We start from the raw sequence: 21,144 nt of genomic DNA on the forward strand, positions 1-21,144 counted from the left end.
CCAGACCTGAAGGGTGTTCAAGGGCCACTATCTCACATTCCTCCAGTCTCTTCTTGACCATTAAGCCCGGTCTTATTTTTTGCTTCTATTTTAAACATAATTTTGAGTTTTGTTCCACACATTATGCTGGTCTATCCAGGACTTTCTAATGTGATCCCGTTTACGGCTCTTACTTATTTTTAAAATTTGCTTCTAAAACCAAATTTCTAATAAGTGTCATACTGTCGTAATGAATAATATCCATTTTATCCATTGTTTTTCAAAGCTTTCTTAAAATCATGTTTATTTATTGTTGTGCAACTATTTGTTGTTAACTATGGTGTTGTTTATAACAAACCCAAAAACAAACACTATAGAAATACATGAATTCAGACAGGAAGCCTTCTTTCAACCTCAACCTCTCCCTTGTGATAAACGCTGTAAGAGAATGGCTCAAGCTTTGTCAGTCTATATGTTAAGGTTGTTAAAAGAGGGAAAATCATCCTCTCCAGACTTACTATGCCCTGCCCTTTTTCTCCAGGTCAGTTTTAAACAGATCTCTTTATAGTCTTTCTCTAAAGCTGTCTGATGCTGTAGGATAAACTACAGTTGTAGGACTGGTAACCAAAAGGTTGCCAGTTCAACTTCACAAGTAGCTTCTTGGAAATCCTAAACAGGATTGCTTCGTGGCACTTAACAAAAACAATAATATTCCATTGTATGTAAATAAGTAACTTGTTTAACCAATTCCCTTTTGATGGACATTATGTTGTTTTTGTCAGCATTGTTGGTTCAGTGATAGAATTCTTACCTTCATGCATGTAACCTGGTACAGTACTGTAGGATCAGCACTGTGAACCACAAGGTCAGCAGTTCCAATGCACCAGCTGCTCCTTGGAAACCCTATCCAACAGGGATGGGGAACCTTTTTTTTTTCTGCCAAAATTTGTAATATCTTTCACAGGCCATACAGAATTATCAACTTAAAAATTAGTCCGCTATATTTGGTCAAACATTTAATTAACTCGCTCCAAATGGAAGAAGCTCACCAGCTGCTTCTCGGAAACCCTATACAGGGTCGCTATGGGTCAGAACCGACTCGACGGCACTTCACAACAACAACAATGGAAGAAGTGTTTTTTAAAAGAAAATTTTTCAAGTGTTGAAGAGCAAAGATGTCAGCTTGAGGACAAAGGTGCACCTGGCTCAAGCTATGGTACTTTCAATAACCTCATATGCATGCAAAAGCTGGATAGTGCGTAAGGAAGATCGTAGAAGAATTGATGCTTTTGAGTTATGGTGTTGGAGGACACTATTGAAGGTGCCATGGGCTGCCAAAAGAACCAGTAGATCTGTTTTTGAAAAAGTGCAGCCAGAGTGTTCCTTGGAGGTCAAGATGGCCAAACTTCATCTCTCATACTTGGGACATATTGTCAGGAGGGACCAGTCGCTGGAGAAGGATATCATGTTTGGTAAGGTGGAGGATCAGAGAAAAGAGGAAGACCCCCAATGAGATGGATTGGTCAAGTGTCAGCATCAATGAACTCAAGCATGGCAACAGTAGTGAGGTTGGCCCAGGATCGAGCAATGTTTCGTTCTGCTGTGCATAAGGTCACTATGGGTCGGTGTCGACTCGAAGGCACCTAACAACAACAAAATGGAAGAAGTGCAGCCAGAGTGCTCCTTGGAGGCCAGGAGGGCCAAACTTCGTCTCTCATACTTTGGACATATTGTCAGGAAGGACCAGTCACTGGAGAAGGATATCATGTTTGGTAAGATGGAGGGTCAGAGATAAAAGGAAGACCCCCAGCGAGATGGATTGGCAAAGTGGCAGCATCAGTGGGCTCAAGCGTGGCAACAGTAGTGAGGCTGGCCCAGGATCAGACAGTGTTTCATTTTGTTGTGCATAGGGTCGCTATGAGTCGGTACCTACTCGATGGCACCTAACAACAACAATAATGTGGTGGTTGCAAGTGCTTCTCTTTGGTGAGGTATGTGATGTTAGCTGGTTTTCGAGTCCTCGTATGGTGCTGTGGGATAAAGCACTGGACCACAAGGTTGGCTGTTCAAACTCACCGCCACTCCTTAGAAACCCTCTGCAGGGTCGCTATGAGTCAGAACCAACTCAACAGAACTTAACAACACAGCACAGCAGTGTGATGGCTAGACTCCTGGCATGGCACTGAAGGGTCAGCACAGGACTGCAAACCAAAGGATCGGCAGTTGAAATTCATCAACTGCTCCTTGGAAACCCTATTTAGTGTTACGATGAGTTGGAACCAACTCGATAGCACTTAACAACAACAATAAGGTGATGGCTAGAACTGCTGGGGTTGCCTTGGCAAGGCCAGACCACATGATCTCCTGAGCCTTATGTGATCCGCTGCCCGGAAGTTCCCCACCCCCTCTGATATAGTATCACTGTGAGGCAGAAGCACTGAACACCACCACCAATGCACCTCATGCGTAGCCACTACCCATCTTTCAACAGAGACGTGTGTTACTATGATGCTGAATAGGTTTTATTGCAACTTCCAGGCTAAGACAGACTAAGAAGAAATGCCTGGCAATTCTGAAAAATCAGTCAATGAAAGCCCTATGGATCACAGCTGTCCAATCTACAACCAATGACGGGGATGGTACAGGACCAGGCAGTATTTCACTCTGGAGTCATGGACAGTACTAACAAACTATTGTTTCTGCTTTGAGGTGTGGAGACTATCAAAGCATCCCGACCAAGACAAATAAGCAACTGTAATTTATTTACTTATTTTGGAAAACCAAATTTTTGCCTATTCTATAGTGAATTTTTTTTTTTTTTTTTTTTGCTTTTTTATATCCTGCATTCTTAAGGTAGTCCTTATTACCTATGTTAAAGGTTTTTTTGGCAAATATACGAATTCTCTGAATTTTTACTCTAAGAAATAGCATTTAAATCTCTTCCTTGTTTTTGTGAACCTTTTACATGAGGTTATAACTTTAATTGACTCACAGATCATTTTTTCAGCTAATGGGGCTTGATGAGACTGGGATTTTCACAGGACGTAAATATACGCACTGGAAATAAATAGGCTTTCTCCTACAACAATGATGAATCAGAAGCTGTACAGCAAACACTGTAGAGCTGGTAATTTCCTCTCCTTTCCTGGTGACTCACCGTTGTTTCATTTTTTTCGCAGTTTCATAGGAATAGGTAAATACTCACTGACACTGATCATAATCAGGTTTGTTTGTTCATTCCAGCGTCTAGACAAGGCTCAGAAGCTACTTCCTTTTTATTTCAGTGAGCTCAGTTTTCTTATTGTCAAAGCATGCCGGGCTTTTGTTACCTCTTTCTCTTCCTCAGTTATTTTAGTGGGTCTCCATTCTGTACCACCGTTAGTTTCCTCCTTTCTTCTATTAAGATCTGACAATGGGTTTTGTTTTTATATAGCCATTCTCTATGCCAAACATCTTAGGGGTTTAATTGGAGAGAGAATGGTCTACCATTCCCTCTCCTGATTCAGTGTACACAAAGGAAGACTGTAATTTAAAGGACTGTAGGTACTGACTTCGAAAGGGAGAATCATGCTTCACCTGTTTGCATGGCCCTTCACATGCAGTAATTTACTAATAAGCAGGCAGGAATGAAGGTCAAATTGGCAAACTCCAGTGAAATGAAGTCTGTAATAGAGGCTTTATAAATGCTCAAGAAGACTCTGGCGGCGTAAGAATTACAGTACTTGGCTGCTATCCAGAACGTCAGCAATTCAAACCCACCAGCGGCTCCGTGGTAGAAAGATGTGGCCGTCTATTTCCACCAAGATTTATAGCATCGGAAACCTTATGGGGCAGTTGTATTCTGTCCTATAGATTTGCGATGAGTTGGAATGGATTGAACAGCAGTGGTTTATAGATGCTCGGCCACATACCTGCCTTATTTTATGATTATGTGGCTTAGAAGCAGACCAGCAAGAAGAAGATTTGTCTAGAGTAACAGAAACGGATACCAAAATGCTGCTTTGAAAAAGGTGGTGCCAACACGGCTGTGTACTGTCCGTTATGTAGCCTGTGAACGTTAGAGGCTTTGTTTGTTGTGACTTCCAGAGTGCCCAACAAATGCTCTTCATATATGCTTCTTAGAATTATATATGAAGTTCCTGCGAGTGGCTATTTGTCCCCAACTTTGTAGCTGGGTGGATGGGCATGCAGATGTTGGTGATGTCCAGGATGTTGGGCGTCCTCCTGTGTGGTGGTCACCATGATCTTCTTTTTGGTTTGGATCAGACTGCGGGTTTCTTGAATGGTCTAATCTGCCGTGTTTTGGGGGAGGAGTTTCCCATGCCCAGATTCCTTATCTTCTATCCCTGGAATCCCTCAGTCCTTGTAGATCTTGGCGAGGATGGCTGTTGGCTGGTGCTTAGCTTGGCCAAAGGCCTTGTGCAGTTCCTCCATACTGTGCACATCATGATAAGAGCGAGCTAGCCCAAGGCCTCGCATCACTGCTGGTAGATGTCCACCTGGTGCTGCAGTGGGGCCAGGTCGCTCTGGCCCCGGTGGTTGATGTCAAGAATGACAACCAGGTTGTACAGCTAGTAAATGATTATTTTGTGGTTATTGACAATATACACAACCAATTCAATAGTTTCTTCATGTACCTTTTAGTGACATTATGTTCTTCAAGTTGTGCATCCATTCTCAGCCTCTCTTTCTGAGTTGTGTCTTTCTCATTAATATAAACTCACTTCCCCTTAAAGCTTCCCTCGCATCTTTTGATTAGATTATTGTAAATTAGATCCCATGTAGGTAGATCTTAAAAGAGCACAATGTTCAAGGCAGACTTTTTTTTCCTTTCTTTTACTAGTTAAGCTAAACTATGGTTTGGTTTTAAGAAGATTTCAGAGGATATTTTTTTGTTTAAGATTTAAAGATTGTCTCAGGGTAATAGTTTTAGGGGTTCATCCACCCTTCATGACTCCAGAAAGTCTGAGGCCATGAGAATTTGAAATTCTGCATTTCTTTCCCTTTTGATCAGGATTCTTGGACTCTTTTATCCAAATGTTTGGTAATGGTAGCTGAGCAGCATCCATCATGGCAAAGGAGATGACTCTTCATAAAGGCAATTATCCACATGGTCTATGCTGCTGCTGTGTACTGTGGAGTTGGTTCCGACCCATAGCGATCCTCTACAGGGTTTCCAAGGCTGTAAATCTATACGGGAGCAGAACGCCTCATCTTTCTCCTGCAGAAGAGCTGGTACTTTCGAACTGCTGACCTTGCAGTTTGCAGCCCGATTCGTAACCATTACGCTGCCAGAGCTCCTTTTCTGTTGCTCCAGGTGAATTGAAACGAGTAGTCATGACTTGAATGCCTATGTCCAAGCTTTTTAAGACCTCAGGCACTATTCAACCAACTAGGAGGTAGAACGGAAGCACTAAACACATTAGGCCCATTAACTAGAATCACTTTCCATGTATTTTTGACTACAAGCTTTTTGCCAATTAAGGAGCAAACACATTGTTTTCACCGAGTATAGTACAGTGATATAGAGTAAGACTTTGGGTATTTATTCCCTGATGTTTATTTACTGTGTGGTTTGGGGCATATAGTTTACATCTCTGAGCCTCCATCTTCTCATCTGTATAACGGTAATAACCCCAACTATATACTGTGATTGTAAGAATTAAATGAGGTTATATCTAGCACTATACATAATATGCAATCTAATTAAGCTTGGTTCATTGGTAGCCAGGGTGACCAACCATAGAAGATAATTTGAGTAGGGGATAATGTACTGATGAGGAGGTCTTTGAAAGCAGGATTAGAAGGTTGAAGGGAACAGAGGTGGAAGAAACAGGTTTTCAGGTCAGCATTGGGCATCTGAACTGAGGGGAAGTTGAGGGGGAGGGAGGAAGCCATGCAGAGGGGAGAGGAGGCCCAAGGGTGAAAGTTTCCAAGTAGCAAAAACAAGGCATTCAAGCATAGGCCCTTGTTCCTACTGCCTTGTAACGTAGACTCGAAATACATCACTTTCTCAGAACTTAACTAATATAAGATTAAGCCTGGAGAAAATTCTCAGATTACTTTTTGGCTAGAGACAGACTCAACATTGCTGAAAACCCATCCCTAGCTCTAGTGTTCCATATAAGATTCCACAAGGATACCAGCTCTTCCCCAGGTGACAAACTCAAACTTCCCATCTACAGAGGTCCTTCATCACTCCCTGCCCTTTCCAACTCACCAACCATAATGCCTTCAAGTGTGGTGCAAATTAACAGAAAACTGTTAAAATACTAACTTGTAAATTACCCCCAAAAAAATTCATGGGCTTAAAATTTAAGACCATAAGCAGTTTTCCTTTTCAATCTTCTCTTTACAAGTGAAATTTGAGAACATACCAGGTATGCAACTTAATTTCAAACCATAGAACATTTGGACTTAAGATGTGATGCATTTGTATTAAAAAAAAAGTACATACATACATGTAGGTATGTTTGTTCCTGATAGATTTCTATTATTCATTCACCATTTCAAATAAAAATGTCTGATCTTCACAAAGTAGTAGCCAGTGGGTCAGTGACTGAGTATAATCTTATTGTCTGTCATGACTGATTTAGACTCTTGGTGTGGCACTGTGGGATCAGCATTAGATTGCGAACCACAAGATCAAGAGTTCAAACCCACCAGTTGCTGTGTGGAAACCCTACAGGGTTGCTATGAGTGGGAACTGTATCAAGTGTATTTAACAACCACAAGGTGACTGATTGTACACCTCTGACAAGTTCTCAAGGAGCTCTGATGGTGCAGTGATTAAACACTTACCTGTTGGTCAAACTCACTAGGTGCTCTGCTGGGAAAAGATACCGCAGTCTCCTTTCATATGGAACACTCCCTTGGAAACCCACTGGGGCAGTTCTCCACTATCCTATAGGGCTACAGGACTCCTTTTAACCTGTCATTGAGGGATGTAATGAAATGGCAGATGTGCTAGCCAAAGTGTCAAGGGTAAATTTTCCTGGAATGAAATGCCTTTAAAGATAATATCTTTGTACTTTATCATACACTCAGAAAGACCTGTGATGGTCTTCATCACCCGAGGGGATTTTAGTGTGAGAAGTTGTGCTTAACTTTCACTTAACTGATGTGAATTTTTTTTTTTCAAGTTTTGGAATTTCCAAATGTCTGGAGCCAGATGAATTAACTAAAAAGCACTGAACTCTTCCTGTTTCCTTGACCTAAAAATATAGAGTTCATTTCATTTGACAACAGTAATTTGCTTATTTTTCTAAACACAACCCTCTTGACCGTATATAAGCCCACCTAGCTTTTACCACCACCCCACCATTACCAGGGACTTTGATTCAGATTCTGCTCAAATTCAAGCTGAGGTGAAGTGTAAAGAAATAGTAAGAAAGAAAATGTGTCTCGTCCAGCCACTGTCTGTGCTAACACAAAATCAAGTTTGGTATGGAAGGAAAAACTGGTATTACAGAATGTCAACCAGAGACTGGTCCATCCGGTTTGAAAAGTATCTAATTAAGCTTCAGCCACACCAATAATCAATCTGATTGTTAGAACTGCCTGCAGAGTCATTGTAGCATGGATTTAAAGGCAGAACCAGTCCTGCCTCGCTGTTTACAGGCTGGCCGACCCGGAGTTAAAACTCAGCATTGCTGGTCATAAGTTTCTCAACCATCAAATTAAAATGCTCCTATCTAATTTGTTTACCTTACAAATGATTGTGAGGGCCCACTGAGTAGCTGGTTTCTTTCACTAAGTAGATATTTTTTCCCTGCACACCCTACTCTAATTTATCCTTTGTTGTTAGTTGCCATCGAGTGGGTACCAAGTCATAGTGACCTTATGCACAGCAGAACGAAACATTGCCTGATCCTGGATCAACCTCCCTATTGTTACCATGCTTGAGCCCATTGATGCTGCCACTTGGCCAATCCATCTTACTGGGGGTCTTCCTCTTTTTCACTGACCCTCCACCTTACCAAACATGATATCCTTCTCTAGTAACTGGTCCCTCCTGACAATATGTCCGAAGTATGAGAAATGAAGTTTGGCCATCTTGGCCTCCAAGGAGCACTCTGGCTTCACTTCTTCCAACACAGATCTGTTGGTTCTTTTGGCAGCCCATGGCACTTTCAATATTCTACTCCAACACCATAACTCAAATGCGCCAATTCTTCTACAGTCTTCCTTATTTACTGTCCAACTTTCACATGCATTTGAGGTTATTGAAAATACCATGGCTTGGGTCAGGCACACCTTAGTCCTCAAGCTGACATCTTTGCTCTTCAACACTTTAAAAAGGTCTTGTGCAGCAGATTTGCCTAATGCAGTACGTCATTTGATTTCTTTATTGCTGCTTCCATGAGTGTTGATAATTGATCCAAGAAGAATAAAGTCCTTGACAACTTCGATCTTTTCTCCATTGATAAGAATGTTGTTTATTGGTCCAGTAGTGAGGATTTTTGTTTTCTTTACATCGAGGTGCAATCCATACTGAAGGCTGTGGTCTTTGATCTTCATCAGTATATGTTGTAAGTCCTCTTCACTTTCAGCAAGCAAGGTTGTTCATCTGCATATTGCAGGTTGTTAATGAGTCTTCCTCCAATCCTAATGCCATGGTTTTCTTCATAGAACACAGCTTCTCGGATTATTTGCTCAGCATACAGGTAGAATAAGTATGGTGAAAGAATACAACCTTGTTGCACACCTTTCTTAATTTTAAACCATTCAGTGTTCCCATGTTCTGTTCAAACAACTGCCTCTTGGTCCACGTACAGATTCCTCATGAGCCCAATTAAGTGTTCTGGAATACTCATACTTTGCAATATTGTCCATATCCTTAGTTAATATTAAGAAAAATGTTCTAGGCAGTGTATGTATTTCCCTTCCTCTCCTAGTATAGTTAGCTGCTGTTGACTTGGCCCCCGACTCATGGCAACCCCATGCACAATGAAATGAAATGATGCTTGGCCCTTGATCCTTGATTCCCAGGATCATACGAGGATTTGGTAATGTTCCTTTATAAACCATAGAGTTTTCATTGTATTTCTGGAAATAGACTGCCAGACATTTCTTCCTAGTCTGTCTGAGCTTAGAAGGACCACTGAAAAACTGCTCCGAAAAAAACAAAGTAAGGGTTTTCTTGATAAAAGAAACAGTCTATGAACGTTTGTAGTGGAGAAGGAACTAACACATGCACTAGATGGTAGACAAACGTTGAGAGGGTCATGGGGCAGGTGATATACAACCGGAGGGAAGTTGGCAGAGGAAAAATGGGGGTGGTGGGAGACACAGGGAGGAATGCAGTGGCTAAAGGGAATAGAGGTCAATGGTGTTAACTGCTGGTGCGTGAAGGGCATTGCAACCATGTAATGAAGCAAAGTGTATGATTTGTTGAATGTAAAACTGATGCTCTGCTCTGTAAACTTTTACTTGATTCACAATAAAGAAAACCTGTTCAGTATCACAGGCTCCATAGGTAGGTGGATGGGTGGCTGCATTGGCTGGGAATTGGACTCACGTTTCCCGCATGAAGGTGAGAATTCTATCACAGAACTATCATCACCTATAGAGGAATTGTAAGCCGGTCCTTTCAGACAAGCAAATAGGAAGGCTAGCTGATGGTCTTTCAGAAACAGGTTGATACTGATGAGACTCCTTTTCACATCTATCAACACGAGAACAGAGAGTCTAAAACAAGGAGCCATATCATTCCGAAAGTGACCCCAAATGGACCCTCATCACTTGCACTCAAAATCTTTTGTCCAGAACTCAATCACATGACCGAGGCTAGTTGCAAGGGAGATTGGGAAGTATAAATAGGTGGCCAAATGCAAAGCCATATCTCAAGGTAATCTTTTACTAAAAAGAAGAGCAGATAAGCAGAGTCAGCCATGCTCTGATTGTTTGTTTTTGTAGTCTGTTAGGCCGTTGGCTGGTGAGAAACCGTATACAAGTAGCAAAGAAGTAAAGACAGGTACAAGTTTTGAATAGTCTCTAATGGAAAAAAAAAACACCCAAAAAGCCAAAAGAGAGAATATTGCTGTGGTGTGGGGTGGAGAATGTGCTTAATATATTCTGGGGAGGTGGCGTTTAAGCTGAGACTTGAAGGGTGAGAAAGGAATGACGCCTATGAAGATGAGAGTAGCATTGTTAACAGGAAGAAGACAGAAGGTCTGAACTGAGGCGATAGCACCTTAAAGAGCAAGTGTTTCCTGTAGAGAACTGGACCTACACTTCAGTACTGCTAGAAGGGCTGGAGGACAGGTAGAAAGAACCATCAGATTTCATTACTTCATCTATTACTCTTCATTTCTATCCCCTTTACCAAAGAGCTGGATTGGTGGTACATACAGAAACAATGAAAGATAGCTCTTTGATAGGATTGACCAGTCTGAATGCATACACCATTGTGAAAAACAAAACGGTTCTGTAAAATAGCATAACTAGTAACTGTGTCTTCAGTATGGGCCTGTGAACAAAGATTGAGTGACTTGGGATTATCATAATTATTATTACAGCAGCAGAATTTTGGTGATAAAGATGAAATTCATCCCCCCCCCCCCTTTTCAGGAAGAAATTGCTAACAGTTGAGTGCCATGTCCTTGGCTTTAGATTTAAAAATAAAGCGCTTATTGAGCCCATTCTGTCTGTAAGGACCCTGAGGTAGTAGTTTTTTATATAGCTTTTTATTGTGAGAGGAACAAAGGTTTACAGAGCAGAACATCAGTTTCACGTTCAGCACATCACACACTTGGTTTCATATCAGCTGCAGTCTGCTCAGTGTAAGGTCACTGGTCACACTGCTTCCCTGTGTTTCGTGTTTCCATTCCTCCTCCTTTCCCCACCTTTCTGAGTTGGGTACTTAGGGAAATGCTGCCCGTTTGATCTTAAATGGTTAGATGTTTTATGATGTGCATATTTCACAATATACCTATCTGCTGCTTGGCTGAGAATGGAGCCATGGGGTGAGTTCATTTCCGGACGTGAAGGGAGACCAACATTCATAGTCTCGGGGTTCCATCAGTTCGAGCTGACTAGAAAGTCTGGTGGTTTTTTTTTTTAATGATTTTGAGGTTCTTCACGCTTTCTCCCACTCTATTTTGAGCAACTGAATTTGATACTAGTTCAATGTCATTTCCTGCAAGAATTAATTCATCTTTCTGGGCTTCAGATGCTGAGCAAGCAGTACCTGCCCTCATCTGAACCCTGTGAATATATTTTTCACCCAAGAAGTTTCAGATTTCAACAAGATACCCGCTCTCTCGGGTAACAGTGTTGATGGGGAAGTGAGCGTCCACAGACCTCAGCTTTTGACAACAGCCCCGTCTAACACTCTGGGTCATACTCTGCAGACCGTAGCCAGGTCCTTTCTGTTTCCCCACTGTTTGTCAACGCGAAGCCTCTTCTTTTTCTTTCCAAGAAGACTAAGTTCTACGTCAGTGTGATTGAAGTGCCCCCGCATGGTTCCTCTGGGGCCCTTCACAATTACTGTGCATCCCTTTCAGACTGATGTCCACATTTTCTGGAATGTCAACAATCTGGGTTGCTGAGAACGGTTTTCATTCTGCAGTAGATGTGGCACACCTGCTCACCACTCACAAAAGTAGGACGTAGAACTTTATCTTTGTCCCAATTGACTGTCTTGTTGCCCAAAACCATGATTCTGATCCCCCAGGTCCAGTAAACTGTTCTGAGGTAGCTCTTTATATGCTTTATCTCATTTAAAGAAGTCACACTCCCTGATATCAACGATTGGCAATCTACTTGGAAAGACAGAAAGATATTCAAAATCTGGGATTTTATTCAAAATACTTAGTCTAGGTACTGACCATGAGAAGGTCCCAGGTTTGATTGTCTATGAAGGCCACTGATGCATAACCACCATCCATCTGTTACTGGAGGTTTCTGGTTGGCTGTGATACTGAACAGGTTTTCAGTAGAACGTCTAGATTCAGACAGACTAGAAGAAAGGATTGGCAATAGATTACTTTCAGAAGTAAGTTACCAGGTCTTTCTTCCTAGTCTGTCTGAGTCTAGAAGCTCCACTGAAAACCTGATCACAGGGATGGTGCAGGACTGAGGAGTAGTTCTCATGGTCCCTTAAGAAGGGACAGCAGCTGTGAAAATCCAACACAGGCACGCAAGTGCCTTTGAGCCCTGGCATCATCAATGGCTGTAGCACACACATACAGTGAATGCTCAGATGGAAACATTAACAGGAAGCCATTAGATCAGCCTGGGGAAGTGACAGATTCAGCCACAGAGGAAGCTTGGGTGAGATGACATCCTCTTGGACAGATTTTAATGTTAATATATTTCATGATGTTCAGAACTTCTTCTGAAGTTTTTCTCAAAGTAGTTAGCCCTTGCATTTAAAATGTGTTTTCTTTTAAATGTCTATAAAGTTTTGTTATCATATCAGAAAGAAATTTTACTACTGAGGGTTCCATTGGGTTATGTTATGTAATTTGAGTTCCGTACAGCTGACATGCTTATCAGAGCATCTGATCAGCCCTTCTGGTAGGTGACGTTTGCATGAGAAAAGCCATCTGAACACCCTTGTGTTCCTGAACATATTACCCAATTGAAAGAACTAGAACTTCAAAACTGATCATTTTTGAACATCACGTTCCACCTACCATCATCTAATTATATCTCCAGATAGTGTTCCCTGAGACAGGATTTCTAAGCACTCATGACATTTTGGGCCAGATAATTACTTGCTGTGGGGATTGTCCTGTGCATCTTTGCAGCATCCTTGGCTTCTAACCACTAGATCAGGAGAACTTTCCCCCATAGAGTGGCAACCAAAAATGTTGCCAAACTGATCCATAGGGTGTCCTAAGTTGTCATCTTATAGACGCAGACGGCCAGGTCAAACTAATGAGGACCCACTGGATAAATTCAAACACCACCTATTTGGCAGTCGAGCAAGTAACGGTTTGCACCCTGTTTCAGAATGCAAAGCTAGTGTGGTGGTAGTGGTGATGGTGGTGGTGTGGTGGTGTTAGGTGGCGTTAAGTTGCTTCTGACTGATAGCGTCCCTGTGTACAACAGAACAAAACACTGCTTGATCATGGGCATCTTCACAATTGTTACATTTGACCCCATTGCTGCTGCCACTGTGTCATTTCATCTGCTTGGGGATCTGCCTCTTTTTTGTTTGTTTGTTTGTTTTGCCTATGTAACCAAGCATGTGTCCTCCTCCAGGACTGGTCCCTTCAGATAACATGTCTGAAGTATGAGAGATGAAGTCTCATCATTCTGGCTTCTAAGGAGCATGCTTGGCTGTACTTCTTCCAAAACACTTTTGTTTGTTCTTCTGACAGTCCATGGTACTTTCAACATTCTTCAGCAACACTATAATTCAAATCTATCGATTCATATGCCAGTGTGTACGAGGAAGGAAAAAGGCTGCATCAAGCTGGACTGAGTGTCCTCCCTTGAATCACTTATTCAAGATATCTACCTCACAAAGAAGCAGTGTAAACTCTTTGTCCATAAAATAAAATAACTTTAATTAAAAAGAAAAGAAAAAAATTGTTTTTACAAAATTCTTCTCTGTAAGATTCCATGAGGCAAAACAGATCCACTCCCTTGATCTTGAATACTAACAGTGTGTCCATCAAAAGTAGCTTTTTCAAAATGAAAAAAGAGTTAAGTGATCACTAAGACAGTGATTCTGTTTTTGTCTTCGGTGATATCAGAGGATGTGAGTCATTGTTTCATGTGCCATCCTACACTAAAACTGGGATGGTCCCAAAGTTAGTTGTTTCCAACTGAATTCAGTTGAATAATTAACTGATATTGTAGGTGATATTTTAAAAAAACAACCAAGCTGCTGCAGATGTCTTTCCGGTGCGTGCCCAGCGAGGTGTCATACCTTTGACCTTTGAGTAACACTTTCAATTTGTCAATATCAAGAAAGACAGTTTGATTTTTTTTTCTGTCCCAGGCTTTCCTTTTTCCATCATGGGGTTATCATGTCCCCAGGGAATTTTCCCTTGTGCTTGGCAGATGTACAGTCTTCAGCATTTTTTATGTGTCAAGGCACATCCCTTCTTTCTGTTCATACCCCAAATAACCTCTGCCTGTAGGGTGCGTCCCTCACTTCACATCGTCTGTAACCTCAGCAATACAGGAGCAATGAGCAGATTTCCTACCTAGAGGGTGTATCAGGAAACCAGAGGTGAAATCAACAGAAATAACTCATAACCCAGAGGTTTTATAGTGAGACTGAAATCGACAGAATGAAAGCTTGGGTGACAAAGATATGTCAATGGAACAACTCAGCTGTTTCTCTCATTCATTGAAGAGAAAGATGTTGGGCCAAGACAGCCATATCTAGTCCTGTTTCAGCTCTTAAACAGTTGTCCATCTGGGATAAGTAGAGAAGGAGTGTGGGCCCATTATAAGAAACACAACTACCTTTCTTGTTTGTTACAGTTTTGCAGTCCCTAAATGTTGATTCTGAGTCAGGAATGACTGAGTGCTTCACAGACACCTCACTGTGAGGCAGACATTGTTGGTCCCATTTTCCAAATGCAGAATCAAAACTCAGAAAGGCTAAACAACTTGCCAAATAATACCACAATTTCAAGTGGGGTAATCTAGAATCCATAGCAAGACAGCCTGTCTTGGTTCATCTGGTTCATGTAAACTCCACAAGGGACCTGTCAATTGTTTACCAACAAGAATGTTGTTGTTGTTGTTGTTGTTGTTGTTGTTGTTAAGTGCCATCTAGTCAGTTCCAACCCATAGCAACCCTGTATAGGGTTTCCAAGAAGAAGCTAGTGAGATTGAACCACCAACCTTGCAGTTCAAATGACTTTGCAGTCTTATGCATTAGACCACAGCGCCACACCAGGACTCCACCAACAAGAACAGAACCTCAAAAATTATTAATTAATAATAGATAAATTAACATCAATCAATGATAAATATATAAGCATAATAATGTGTGCTTCAAACACTACTGAAGTACACATCATTTTGTTAAGTAAAAGTCACTCCGCTTTTCCATATATAAGGATGCTTCAAAACGTCTGTGGAGAAATTGGATCAAAAGATCATGGGATTTTTCCATGAACCTTGTGAAGTAGCCATGTAGTCTCATTTTCTAAAGGTTGACAGTAACTTCAGATATTTGGGAGCCTTTGCAATAATAGGGTAGGGTTGGGGGAGAGGGGAATTCTTCTAATACTTTTTTGTTTTGTTTTTATCTTTATAGAGCAAATTGGTTTTCCCCTCAACAATAATACACATTTTGATTTGCGACATTAACTGCAGTCCTCACAAAGTCTCAGCATTCGTCCTGTGTTTATGGTTTCCATTGTCTTTCTTTCCTATCCATTCTTGTTTCTGAGCTTTATCCCTGGCAAATACTGGCCTTTGGATCTCATATGCTTGGTTGATCTAATAAGTGCCTGTATCCTCTTGGTGTGATAGTATTCACCCTATCATGTAGCTGAATGTTGATCCCTGGAGTTCTGTTCCATGCTTAAAGGGTATCTAAGGGTTAGAGTTTTGGGGTCTCATCAGTCCCTAGTAGACCAGTTAGCCTGAACTTTTTTTTTACGATTTTGAATTTTGTGACTTTTTTTCTCCTCCTCTATCCAGGGCCTCCCTTCAGAGTACTTAGTGATAGTAGCTTGGGCGCTGTCTAGTTTTTAGGGTCTCAGGACAATGGAGGCTGGGATTCACATAGACTAATTTCTTTGGATTAATTGTTTTCTTGAGTCTTTGATTTTCTTCAGTCTTCTTTGCTCTGGATGGGAGAAGACCAATAGTTACTCCTTATTCTAATTTTAAAGTTTAAAAAGTGAGTGAGCTCTAACTAAAGACTATTTATTTCAGCAAAAACAGCTTAGATCGTCAACCCATTCATGCCATTCATGTGATGATGTGTGACAAACTATTTAAAAATCTCACCTTTCTTTACGTCTAAAGATGATGAAAATTTATTCTGAGTATACTATTTTACACAAGGTCACTTTCAAAAATAAGGTTTGAGTCATCCACAGTTTTCTGTGTTCATTTTTAAATTTTGGATACTTAATTTTTTTTTTTTTTTGCTAGGGGCTGCCTCAACATTTAATAAATGAAATTTCTTAGCTGGGGGCCACGGGGGCTCTTGAACCATGAACACCGCTCTTGGGCTGAGTGCCATTTGTGGGTGGCCTAGTAGTTCCCCCTGTCACCTGAACTGGAGCCACTCAGCCCGAGATCTCCCCCAGGCAGGCACCCGGGGTGGCAGGTGGGGTCCCCTCCCCATCCTGAGAAATATCTTTGCTTGCAGAAAACTCCGCAGCTGAGCGGCTGGCTGTAGGGGGCGGGGAGGCATGGGATCCCCCCACGTTAGGTCCTGAACACCAACGAGCGGCCCCACATACAGAGGGCCTTGGTCTTCCGCAGTTGTAGGGTTAAAGGCTGAGTGCCCCTGGATACTTAATTTAAAAAAATATATACCTTTTTTTTTTCTTTTTCTTAAGATATATTGTCTTTCCCTTTTAGTTTCTCGATAATCTTTGTTAATCTACTGTTTATATTGCTTTTTCACTCTATCTTTTCTCGGTATCTAATTTTGCATTCTCAAAATTCATCCCAGCCACTGTCTTCCTCCTGTTGATAGTATTGTTGATGTTAGGTGCCATTGATTTGGTGCCGATTCATAGCGACAGCAGAACGAAACACTGCCTGATCCTGGGCCAATCTCACTACTGTTGCCACGCTTGAGTCCATCGATGCTGATGACATTTGGCCAATCCATATCGTTGGGGTCTTCCTCTTTTTCTCTGACCCTCCACCTTACCAAACATGATATCCTTCTCTAGCGACTGGTCCCTCCTGACAATATGTCTGAAGTATGAGAGACCAAGTTTGGCCATCCTGGCCTACAGGGGGCGCTCTGGCTGCACTTCTTCCAACACAGATCTGTTGGTTCTATGGGCAGCCCATGGCACTTTCAATGTTCTCCTCCAACACCACACCTCCACAACTATTCATTCTAGTGTAGTTTGCAAAGAAATTAAAGCAAAACTAAACCACCAAGTTAATTCCAACTTCAAATTTGTAGTTTTTTGTTGTTTTTTTTAACCTTCTTAACAGGTCTTTATCTTTCATTGCTATTGCTGCAAATTATTAGTATATAGATAGTCCTATGGAGCTCTGGTAGTGTAGTGGTTACAAGTTGGCCTGCTAACCTCAAGGTCAGCAGTTCAAAACTACCAGCTGGTCCATGGGAGACAGATGAAGCTTTTTGCTGCTGTATAGATTTACAGCCTTGGAAACCCTAAGCAGGGTCGTTATGAGTCAGAACCAACCCCACAGCACATCACCATCACCACCACCAGCCTCTAATAGGAATCCTGGTGTAGTGCTGCTGGATAATGTGCTGGAAGGTAAGGTCATTTAAACTGTAAGATCGATGGTTCAAGCTCACCAGCTGCTTCACAGAAACCCTTCACAGGGTCGCTATGAGTCAGAACCGACTTGATGGCAGCTAACCACAACACAACTCTATAATAGAAGTCCTGGTATGGTGCCGTGGGATAATGCACTGGACCATAAAGTCAGTTTAACTACAAGATCGGCAGTTCAAATTCACCAGCCGCTCCTATACAGGGTTGTTATGAGTTGAAACCGGCTCAACAGCACTTAACAATAATAACAAACCCTATAATAAGACATCATGCCCTGTAATTGTTATTAAGTACCATCAAGTCAGTTCCAACTCACAGTGTCCCTGAACAGAGTGTCTGAGGAGCACCTGGTGGGTTTGAACAGCCAGCCTTGCAGTTAGCAGCTGATCCTACAGTACGATAGCAGTACACTAATAATGTTATACAATATCTAAAATCGGAGCTATTCATAGGACTGGGAGCTGGATACTCCACTCTCCTATAAAATAGGTCTGGTGCTGTGCTGGAGGATAAGCACTAGCTTGCTAAAAGCAACTCAATTCCACAGCCACTCCTCAGAAACTCTATACATGATCGCTGCAACTTGGAACTGACTGGATGTCACTTTACAACAACAACAGTAATGGTCATTTTGGAGTCCTGGTGTGGCGTTGCAGTATAAGCACTGGACTTCTAACCACAAGGTTGGTTGTTCAAACCAACCAGATGCTCCTTAGAAAACCCTACACAGGGTCATTATGAGTTGGCATTGACTCAGCAACACTTTAACAACAACAGTGTTCATTTTATATAAACTTTTTATTGCCATGGAAGAAGGTCCTGGCAGTCACTATGAGCTGTGACTCATAACGACCCTGTATTGCTGGTTTTCAAATCTTTTGGGGGCAGAAAGCCTCATATGTACAGATTACAGCGATGAGAACGCCAAGGCACAGTTCTACTCTGTAACACACACGGTTGCTATGAATTAGAATCAACCCAATGGCAACAGATTTGATTTGGGAATTTCTGAGGTAAAAATTCAGTCTTGTTCCCATAACTTCTTTTTTCTCTGAATAAAGCCCTTCACCTTTTAAAAGCAGGGTTAGTGCTTATAGGAAAAAGCCCTGGTGATGCACTGCTTAAGCACTCAGCTGATATCAAAAGGTTTAAACCCACCAGCCGCTCTCCTGGGAAAAAATGTCCCTATCTGCTTCCAGAAAGGTTTATACAGCCTTGGAAACCCTATGGGGCAGTTCTACTCTCTCCTGTAAGCTTGCTGTAAGTCAGAATTCGCTGTCAGTAGTGAGTTTGGGTTTTGATGCCCACAGGCAGCATGTTTGCCCTCAATGCAGGGACATGCTGAATGGAGTCAAAAAGATAGCATTTCACATTTGTAACTGATAAGGGGCAGGGGGAGTAGCTTTCAGAGATCATGTTTCACGTCCAGCCCTGGTTTTTCTGTGTGTGTGGGAATGGACGCAAAGGAAAACACAGCTGAGCTGCGTTGTAACTCTTCCTGTAGAACCTGTTCACGTCCAGGGGTGAGTAACGCTGGATAGAAATGTCTCCCTAAAAACAGCCTCTGGTAAAATCTGTGCCTGGATTTACAGCAACTCACTTCCCAGGAAGTCCCATCCAAATCCAAACGGCACCCCCATTTAAAAATGTCTGTGGCTTCTGGGGAAATCTCCTAGTGAAAACTTTGCTCTCCTTTCGGGGCACGCCTGCAGTTGGATTGGGGAGGTGCCTCTTGACCGAGTTGCTGATGTCAGGAGTGTGTTGGCTGTGGGAGGGAGGCTCAATGTGTGAAACTGAGTTACACCTATAAGTGTCTTATGAAACTCAGTTCGGAACACACTGGAGCTGCCGGCTGGGAGAGGGAGGTGGGGGGGAAGTGGAAAGAACCTTGGGGTTTCCCCTCTATTTTAATCCCTTTTTTGGAACCTGTGGATTTAAAGAAATGAAAGCTTCACGTTTACGGACATTTTAGGAAATTGGTATGTAGCTGTGTACTTCCAGTAACTCCTCTTTGAATTTGCATGAATGTTGTAGCTACAGATGGCTGCATGTCAGGGCTGTGAAGGGCTGTGTTCGGAGTGTGTGCTGGTTCGTTTTACTTTGTTCGGGCTGGGGGCTCAGTCTGTCTGAGCACTATTGTTTCATGACTGCTAGTACACATGAGTTTATATGTTTGTCAAACGTTTCTGTACTTCAGGAAATGGTTTTACTGATAGTGTGTTACATACAGGAAAGGTCTTCACCACTAACTGAGCTATTGAAAACGTCCTACCATTTAGACAACTAAAATGCTCCTTTAAGATTCTTTGCCTATCATTTAAAAACCCAGTCTGATAATGGAATGAAATTGCTGTGTGATTATTTCTCTGTTCATCATGACTGGGGCAGGAAAGAGGAATTCAAGTCCAAGTTGACAAGTACAAGTTAAGGCTCAGGCTAGTACAAGATCCAGCATGAGAGATTGGGAAAGACCTCTGGAAATACTACAGGGCTTACTCAGATCTGTGAATGAGCTGCAACCATTTACCAAATGAGTTGGGTTTCAGAAGCACATCGCTAAAAAAGCTTGTGTCTCCCCCACCAAGTAGCACACACCACTCAGCACAGCACTAGAATGCCAGTAGTGTAAATAGAGAGGCGAGATCCTATTTGCAAAAATGGGCTCAAGTTCAGAAAGGGAGAGAGCCCCAGGAGTGTCTGCCTCGCTCTCCTGCCTCCAGTTTCACATCATAGGTAGGTTTGTAGGGGAACATTTGTGGGTGGGAAATGGAGAATTACCTCGGCTTGGGCTCCGTTTTACTTTCACTTTGTACTCTTTTGAAATCTAATCTCTGGTCTTATGGAAACATCTCTGAATGTTTTCCATTGAAACATGAAGTCAACATCTTTGAACAGAAGGCGCATACTTACGGGAATCTACCATGATTTCGCTGTTCACTCTTTTCCTAAGTTGAATCAAAAGAAAAATAGTATACATGGTCCCCTACAAATGCCTAGTTTCATCTTTCAAGGAAGATTTATTGTGAGGTGAAACTTACTAGCTAAAGATTACTGTCACAAAAAAAAAAAAAAGAAAGTATTGCTTTCTGACTGTACTTGATGAGTAAAATGATTGAATGACACATTTGTACTTGAAGCCTTATCAGTGCAGGCTTTCCTGGGCACCTAAAATCGTTTGATTATTAAGGTGCTCTATAGGGTTAGAATGGATCAAAATAATTAAAGCACTGTGGCTTTTCTGTCTTATTCATTTTTTAGTTATTCCAATGGAAACAACTGGAGAACTTATATTTCCGTGAGAAAAAATTTGCTGTTGAAGTTCATGATCCACGAAGGTGAGAGTTACAGACTTTTTTCTCTGCGTCCTCCTGGTTGCTTTGTGAATCCTGTTAACATTTGTGTACAAGTGTTTGTGTGAATGTATGCTTTCACTTCTCTTGGGTATATAAAGCTAGGAGTGGAATTGCTGGGCCATATGGTAAGTCTGTGTTTAACATTTTGAGGACCTTCCAATGGGGCTCACCCAGTTTGCTTCCCCATCAATACTGTATGAGGCTTCCGTTTCTTCACATCCTAAATTATAAATTATTGTGGTTATGTGCCATGGAATTCGTTCCGACTCATAGCAAACCTGTACAGGGTGTCCGAGGCTGTAAATCTTTACGGGAGCAGAAAGCCTCATCTTTCTCCCGTGGAACAGCTGGTAGTTTCGAACTGCTGACTGTGAGGTTAGCAACCAGAT

The 21,144-nt window shown here is 41.8% G+C and overlaps 1 protein-coding gene across 1 annotated transcript in view; it reads left to right on the forward strand.

Annotated features, from left to right (window-relative positions):
- The window catches only part of FRMD4B (FERM domain containing 4B), a 295,958-nt gene that overhangs the window by 244,232 nt on the left and 30,582 nt on the right, over positions 1-21,144 (forward strand). The window contains exon 12 of the mRNA XM_006865645.1: positions 20,661-20,737. Coding sequence (XP_006865707.1) covers positions 20,661-20,737 — 77 coding nt within the window. The remainder of the gene's footprint in view (positions 1-20,660; positions 20,738-21,144) is intronic.

This window comes from Chrysochloris asiatica, unplaced genomic scaffold (genome assembly GCF_000296735.1).
Source record: "Chrysochloris asiatica unplaced genomic scaffold, ChrAsi1.0 scaffold00080, whole genome shotgun sequence".
In the NCBI taxonomy this organism is placed as follows: Eukaryota; Metazoa; Chordata; class Mammalia; order Afrosoricida; family Chrysochloridae; genus Chrysochloris; species Chrysochloris asiatica.